This window comes from Hypomesus transpacificus, chromosome 24 (genome assembly GCF_021917145.1).
Source record: "Hypomesus transpacificus isolate Combined female chromosome 24, fHypTra1, whole genome shotgun sequence".
NCBI classification, from domain to species: Eukaryota; Metazoa; Chordata; class Actinopteri; order Osmeriformes; family Osmeridae; genus Hypomesus; species Hypomesus transpacificus.
In genome coordinates, this window is record NC_061083.1 from 5,563,763 (window position 1) to 5,572,580 (window position 8,818).

Consider the following 8,818-nt stretch of genomic DNA (forward strand, 5'->3'; position numbering starts at 1 on the left):
AATGAATCCAACCGCGTACCCTTTACTGGAGTCCCTCCCGCCAATGAGAAAAAAGTCTCTGGTTGAAACGAGGCACCTCGTAACGGGAGAGCAGTCTGCCAAGATGGACAGCGCCCTGTCGTGTCCGGCTACAGAGAAGCAGAATGTAGCGCAGTAAACGTGTCGAAAGAACTGATGATAAGGCCTCACTGCGTGTGTGTGTGTGTGTGTGTGTGTGTGTGTGTGTGTGTGTGTGTGTGTGTGTGTGTGTGTGTGTGGGTGTGTGTGCGTGTGTGTGTGTGTGTGTGTGTGCGTGTGTGTATGTGGATGGGTGCACGTACGGTTTTGCGCGTGTGTGGATTGGTTTCTCACGACTCGGGATTGAATAGACAATATTGTCCAAAAGAACATGCCATTCAGTCCAATCAGGGTAATTGAACAACAACAAATACTTAACGTTAGAAATGCGGTTTTAAAATAGTTTTATAGCTATAGGATCTGAGTTTGAAATCTAACGTACACCTCACACACACAAACACACACACATCTGGGAAATATGCCAGGTCAGAATTTTTTAAATATTATGGACAGTGAATTATCTGAGGTCATAAAATTAATCCTTTTGGTTTTGAAACAGAACTTTCTCAGGTGACATTGCCCTTGCCCTCTGTGTATGACCACGATAAAATTAAGCTTTATTTTAATTATATCCACGAAACCAAGGCTGCCAGACACACATCGGACTGCACTGTCCTTCCTTCCTGGTTTGTGCTGAAAACACTGTCCTAAACCCCACAAGAACATGATCCAGGACAAGACCTGACCATGAATCAGTATCATGCTGACACACACAGAAAGACAGGAAGGAAGACAGAGAAGGAGAAATAGAGAGGGAGAGGGAGAGAGAGAAGGAGAGATGGAGAGAGACATAGAGGAGAGAGGGAGAGAGAGATGGAGAGAGAGATGGAGAGACAGAGATAGGCAGTCCATCAAGCACACCCAGCCCTACGACAGCCAGCATTAACACCCACCCTCACTCAGACAGACCAGAAACTAACCCTTACTCATGGGCTTCCTCCAGCTCCTGGACACCAGTCCCCACTTCTCCAGCCTGGATGTCCCTGCCAAGCCCTGCAAGGCCCCAGACCTCCAGACCGCACCCAGCTGTTAGAGGCAAGGCCTCAGACCTCCAGACCGCACCCAGCTGTTAGAGGCAAGGCCTCAGACCTCCAGACCGCACCCAGCTGTTAGAGGCAAGGCCTCAGACCTCCAGACCGCACCCAGCTGTTAGAGGCAAGGCCTCAGACCTCCAGACCGCACCCAGCTGTTAGAGGCAAGGCCTCAGACCTCCAGACCGCACCCAGCTGTTAGAGGCAAGGCCCCAGACCTCCAGACCCCACCCAGCTGTTAGAGGCAAGGCCTCAGACCACCAGACCGCACCCAGCTGTTAGAGGCAAGGCCTCAGACCTCCAGACCGCACCCAGCTGTTAGAGGCAAGGCCTCAGACCTCCAGACCGCACCCAGCTGTTAGAGGCAAGGCCTCAGACCTCCAGACCGCACCCAGCTGTTAGAGGCAAGGCCCCACACCTCACCCAGCTGTTAGAGCATCTCAGAGTAGGAACCAGGAACTCCCAGGGTGATGCCCTGGTATTTGAGTGGCCTTGATCATGACCTTCCTGACCTCTACCCCAGCATGACCTGGTTGGTCATCTCTCATTCTGCCTTGAGATACAGAGAAAGAAAGAGAGATCAAATGAGAGAGGGAGAGAGCGAGCAGGAGTGAAAGAGAAAAGAGAGAGAAAGAGTGTGAAATAGAGAGAGAACGAGTGAGCAAGAGAGAGAGAGAGAGAGAGAGAGAGAGAGAGAGAGAGAGAGAGAGAGAGAGAGAGAGAGAGAAAGAGAGAGAGAGATAAAGTGAGAGAGAGAGCTGGTTGGTAGCTGAGTTGCCAGTGTAATTACTTTATTACTGCCATCAGAGTTTTGTAGAGTCAGTGACAACATTTCACCTCAGATGAGCTGACAGGTGCACAAACGTCAACCCATGGACAAGCGCATCAAACTGGAAAAGTGGGTCTGGGATTAAGTTTGGGTGGGGACTTAAACAGAGCCATCACTGATCAATGTTTTAGGCGCCATGGGACCCAACATTGCTAGAAGCAACCCTGTAGTTTCAACAAGACACACTATCACCCAGCAGTTCTGACTGTAGGTTTTAGGGTCGATAAAACTTAATCCAAGTTTTTAGTAACTTTAAAAGACAGTGTGAAGACCCTATAAGTCCCCCTTCCCTCCACTCCACCCCCGTCCACCCGCTGTTTTATGGGGAAATAGAGATATCACGGCGCATTAAGCGTCGCCAGTAAATCATTTCCCATTACTAACGGTAAAGTCTAGCGTCGTCTCTCCCAAACCGGCTCATTTTCATTGGAAACAATAGGCCTACTAATTGATTTAAATGGCTCGCTCCGCCGCGATGCGCCCGTGATGACTTCACGAGGGGTCTTTAACACTCCTATTATAATTGCCATTATCTCTTTTCAAATGGGAAACGGTGAGAGAATATCTTGCCCTGAGCTGAACAAATAATTATTAGACTATCGAAACAAACAGACGACCCCGTCCTCCGCCCCCCAACACACGCGCACACACCGCATCCCCTCAATACACCTCCCGGCTCCTTCACCCCCTACCTTGTTTCGGCGGTGTGCAGCAGCTGTAATTTATGCAAAATTAATTGATATATCTTTTATAATTGATGTGCTGTAAAATTAATGAGTAATTTATGTAATTAGTCAATTAAGGATAATTCTGGCATATGTTCAGTATGCCCAGAAGGTGCGCTTTACAACTAGTTATTTGTCCAGGAGTTGGATGCTGAGAAGACTACCTAATTAATTTTGTTATGCATATGAGCACGGTGTCTACTTAACGGCCCCCTTTGTGAAAACAGATTTAATATTGATCTTTCCCGCGCGTGTAAAGCGGATGTGCTCACCCACGTTAGCCTCTGCGGGCCTCAGAGTTCCAACTCATTTTTCAGATCGCACGTATGACAAAAAACAAAACAATGCAGTCTTTATTTAGCCTATACTAAAATGTGTTTTTAAAAGCGCTCTCGTATGCAAAAGTACACACAAAGAGGTGCTTAACCGAGCCATTAAAATACTTTGCCAACGGCCGTTATAAAATATGCTCTCCTTCAGCACCGGTGACCCTTTAGGTGTCTTGAAGGACTTGGCGAGAGCAAGACATAATGGGATAGATCTGTTGGCTAATTAATTGACACCGTTTTGAATATTCATACCTAATATAACAAGCTCACTTTTAATTACATTGTTGGACGTCTCTCCAAGGAAAGGTAAATCACGGAAGGCTTAATTATTGTAATGTATTCGGGGCCCGCCGGGGCGAGCGAGTAGACGGCTGCCGTCAAGGGCCGAGCCGTGACACCTGGCCGTGAAAGAGCCTGAGCAGCTTTTGTTATTCCGTTAACCTGAACTCAGAGGAGGGAGGAAGTTTGTTTATATCCTTGTAAGATTCACAAGAGACTGTTTAGACAGACAGACAGCAGGTTGGCTGCCACGAGGCCGCTCTCTGCAATTAATCTCCAACAACATGGTGTGTGTGTGGCTGGTGAAAGGCTGAAAGTGTGTGCGCGTGTGTGTGTGTGAGAAAGAGAGAGAGAGAGAGAGAGGGGGGGGGGGGGGGGGGGGGGTGGAGGGAGAGACATTCTGAAACTGCAGTCAAACTGAATTAAACTATTATATAGTAAGCATTTTGTTTCAAACCATGAAAGTAACACCTTGAGCAATGCAGAGGATGCACTTAATTGCCCCATGATAAAAAAAAGACAGCCAGACACAAATGCCGTAAAGATATATTTGGCGGGACAGAAAAAGAAATAATAATCAAAAAGTCTCAAATCATTATTTAGCCTCATACACCCTAAAGTTTATAATAATCAGAGATCATAATTACCCTATTGTATTCATTATATTTGTCAATGTAAATGAAAGTGCCATCACGACACTAAAAACAACACAGATGGTGATTTGTGTGCTGCAATAATAAGCCATTGATGTCGTTTCATTTTTTCACAATTTGCAAAAAATAATGTATGGAGATAATTTTCTGAATAAACATATAAAAAATACATACATGTTTTACTCCATAAAACGTCAGCATTTACCCATACTCCACATTTAAGCATTTCCGTTATCTCACTTTATAATGATAATTACAGTTATTATCACTGTTATCATCATCATTATGATCAGGATGATTCCTCGCCGAGGACCCGGCCAATCCCCCTCTTGGGGCACGCGCGTGGTGGTTCTTTGATTGCCACGGGCTGAAGGCGCGTGGATGAGCTCAAAACCGCCCGCCCTCCTTATACTCCCTGTTGTTATACTTGCTCTCCCTCCTCTCCCTTATCCCCCTCCCCTGATGTGTCCCTAAGTGCCTGGGTGCCATGTGATAATAAAGCGAGACCTGCAGGGGTCTCTTCAAGCCTGCCAACAATACAAAAACGGTGCGTGAGGGCCACGGAAGCACACACGGAGAGCGCTCGCCCTGACGCGAGGAAGCATCGTCAACTCCTCGCGCTACACAGTCAGAGACTGTCCTCTAAAACATCTTGGTTGCACCGGCAAAGGAATTTAAATAAACGGATAGTGTTTCTTTTATGCACAGATTGAAGTCGTATGCGCTTTGGAGTAAAATGACAGAAAAAAACTCCAATATAAGTTTTCCAGATTGAGATTTATGCTTTACGTTTTTTGGGGAAGTGACTTATTAGGAACAAATATTGTGTATTGCGTGTTTGCATTTCTGAATGCAGCTCCATGTATTGAAACAAGATTTAAGTCCACGGCAGACATAGAACTTTGGAGGAGTTTAGAAAACTGCGTCTGACAGAGCGTCAAGGTCAGGGCAAGCAGAAATAAAGTTATAAAGAAATAATCAAATCATGCCTCGCCCGGGAAAGAACTCGTACAGCGACCAGAAACCTCCGTACTCCTACATTTCTCTGACGGCGATGGCTATCCAGAACTCCGTGGAGAAGATGCTCCCCCTAAGTGACATTTACAAGTTCATAATGGACCGCTTCCCTTACTACCGGGAGAACACGCAAAGATGGCAGAACTCCCTGCGCCACAACTTGTCGTTTAACGACTGCTTCATCAAGATCCCGCGTCGACCGGACCAACCGGGTAAAGGCAGCTTCTGGGCCCTTCATCCGGACTGCGGGGACATGTTCGAGAATGGAAGTTTTCTCCGGAGGCGCAAGCGCTTCAAGCTTCTGCGCTCTGAGCACATGACCTGCAAGAGCTCCCCAATGATGCACTACTTTCACCACCAGAGCAAGCTGGGCAGCGGGCATCACGAGCACCCAGTTGGCCCTGGGGCTGGTGTGGGGAGGCTCCCCCACTTCCAGAGTTACGGCAGCATCAATTGCGGCCAGCCCGGTGGGTTTAAGCACCCATTCGCCATTGAGAACATCATAGGCCGGGACTACAAGGGGGTGATGACCGGCGGACTGCCCATTACCTCGGTCATGCACCACTTGGGCTACCCGGTGCCCGCGCAGCTCAGCAGCGTGGTCAACTCCATGTGGCCACACGTCGGTATGCTGTCGGATTCCATGAGCCCCGTGCCCGTTTCCACCGAGTACGCGCCCTTTGGCGTGTCCATGAAGGGTCTGTATCATCACGCCACCGGACAGACCATGCCCGCCATGCCCGTTCCCATCAAACCCACACCGTCTATGGCTCCAATGCCCGGTCTGTCAGGCCTCTCGTCCGGCCCGGCGCAACTCTGTTCTCCGCAATCGATGCTGGAGAAAGGCGGCTCGGACCATCTGGAGGGCAAAGGCAACGCCATCCACCAGTCTCTCCTACTATCTTAGAAGCGTACAAAAGATAGTGACATTTTCAATGCGCATAACAAAATGAAGCCGCTGAAACGATAATCATGCATAGTGTATGTATAGTCCTTTTCTAGACTTTATTTTAACTGTAAAATGGAACTGGCCAGCACTTTTGTTTTTAACGCATATCTGTAGATAATATCCCCCAATTTATTTGCACAATTTGAGAGAAAATCTGAAATGCGTGGCGAGATAATCAGACAGCCTACCCAAAGACAGTTTTGATTAAGGATCACCAATCACGTAAAAATAAGTAAATGTCAAAAGATTTTGCAAATCTGTAATTTGTAAATAATACATTTGCTCAACTTTGTGGAGATTTTGTTTGATATTAATACAGAAGTTCATGTCAATTTAATGCACTATTATTAGCCAATTGTAGATTTAAAAGTAGCCTAACACACAGCATCGGAGTGTGTGCTTTATGTGAAAAATGCTATGCTGTAAATAATTGACCTTAACAGATTTATAAAGAACCTATACATAATGTTACTTCGTGTGTCTGGGTTTTTCATTTACTGTAAATCGTTTGAATCATCTGAATGCTACAGTATAGCCCGGTCATGTGAAGGCATGCTGCACGTTAATTTTATTTAAAGGCTGAAATGCATCTGTGTATTTTTTCTTGTCACACTACACACACAAGGGGAGATATCTCATTTGTTTGCTATTAATCAACGATCATTTGTCGTAATAAATTAGAATTTAATTTAGCCTACCCATGGAGGAGTGTGCACACGGGAGTGCGTGTGTGTGAACGAGAGTGAGAGTGTGACAGCGAGACAGACACACCTGTTGCTCTGCCAGAAAATCAAATGATATGCTGCCATTGAAGAAAATATAATCCATTTAATCTTAAAAATGAACAACTGACAGCCAGCATAAGGATGAGATAGCGGTCCTCTTGGTCTAATGACGAACCTTCGGGTTTGGTAGTTCAACGAGGCTCGATCCCGCTCAGCTGTTCTGGGGATGAACGTTCCCCAGAGGGTGCGTGTGTGTGTGTGTGTATGTGTGTGTGTGTGTGTGTGTGTAACAAAGATGGATAGGCGAGGGGATATAGATCTCCATAACTTCAAAAGAGGGCACTGGAAGACGATAAGTTTTCCTTTGTCTCTCTGTCTCTTTAATCCCTGTCTTTGAAGTCAGGTGAACGGGGGAGGTGAACGGGGGAGGGGGGGTCCGTACTGCCCGCTCACAGTGACTTATGTTCGGCCTTCCTACCTGCTTAGCATCCCAAAGGCTTCCATAGCCCCGGCCATTGTCACACCAGCGTCTGAACAAATAATTGAGATGCACAAGTGGCAGAGAGACACGCAAGCTTGACTTGAAACCTGCTTGGGTCATTATCAGCCTGTGCGGGCGCTCCTCTTTCTATCTGTTCTCTGTATCTCTCCTCCAATCATCTCTCGTTTTTTTTTAATTACTCACACGGTCTCGGTTTATTTATTTGACTCTCCCTATCAACACATCCCCATTCTGTAATTGGCGTTTTCCTTTTTTCCCCTCCAGACCAGCGTGTCACATTTCCCGCATATAATTTCCCCTCTACTCTTTCACTATAACACAATGACACACACACACACTAAGTGACGTGCACACACACACACACATCTACAGGTATCCCCAACACCGCCACACAAATACACACAAATATACACACGCATGCACACACACATCCTGCCTCCCCCCCACCCCCCCCCCCTCCACACACACACACACACGCTCTCTCTCCAGGAAGTCTTTAATCTATATTAGGAGTGGTGGTGTTAATTCTCTGTTCTGGCTCCTGTGGAACGACCCTTCCTGTGTAACTGTATAATTAAACATCTCTAATTAACAGACAATAAGAGCTGTAATAATGGATCAATTAGCCTCCCTGATCCTCTGACTCCGAATCTGCCAAACCTGCCTCTAGAATCCTAATAGCACATGAGGACATCTTAATTAACCCACGTGTGTGTGTGTGTGTTTGGCGTGTGTGTTGGTGTGCATGTTATAGGTTAGTAGGTAAAGATAAATTAACCTTCACATCTCATTAGAAAGACTAGAACTGGGGATTTTACAAATAGCCATGGAGTGCTCACACTGATAGGCTGAATATAACAGCAAGGAGGAAGCATGGGTTATTAAAAAATAACATATAACACACACACACATCTTCACAAAGCCATGCACGCGCAAGCCTTGCAGTCAACCCAGTCTCAACATGGCTGAAAGTGAGAGGACACTTCTTGGTTGACGCAAGGCAAACACATCATTATTTCTCATCAAAACAGTTAGCTTTAACCAAACTATGGAGCATGAATATGAAATAACTCTCTGTCCATGGAAATGTGTTTAATGTGAGTAATAAGAGTGTTAGGACGAATAAATTAACAGGTCAGAGGGCGTGTGGGCGTGACCCTCGGAAGCACATCGCTCCCGCTCTGGAATCGGAGATGACACATTAACCGTAATTACCCATACTGCACCAGGGCGGGGTGGCAGATCATACATGCGTTTTTTTAATGACCAACAAGAGAAGAACATTGTAATGAGTAGCTTAATTCATTAATGGTCTCGTTCATTCGTTTGCACACACACACACACACACACACACACACACACACACACACACACACACACACACACACACACACACACACACACACACACACACACACTGACACTGTCTCTATCTGTTTTTCTCTTTCTTTCTTTCTCTCTCTCTCTCTCTCTCTCTCTCTCTCTCTCTCTCTCTCTCTCCCCCCCCCCCTCTCTCTCTCTTTCACACACACACACACAAACACACACACACACACACACACACACACACAAACACACAGTGGCCAGACCAGAAAGATGATCTCTAAAACAAATCACTGATTTGAGTATATCATGACTGCAGTAACTAAGAAAACTGCAGTA

At 46.3% G+C, this 8,818-nt stretch overlaps 1 protein-coding gene across 1 annotated transcript; it reads left to right on the forward strand.

Moving 5' to 3' along the window:
* The first annotated feature begins 4,948 nt into the window (after positions 1-4,948).
* On the forward strand, positions 4,949-5,887 carry foxb2 (forkhead box B2). The gene has a single exon (XM_047048548.1). It carries the CDS (start codon positions 4,949-4,951, stop codon positions 5,885-5,887), a length of 939 nt encoding a protein of 312 aa, XP_046904504.1.
* The last annotated feature ends 2,931 nt before the right edge of the window (positions 5,888-8,818 follow it).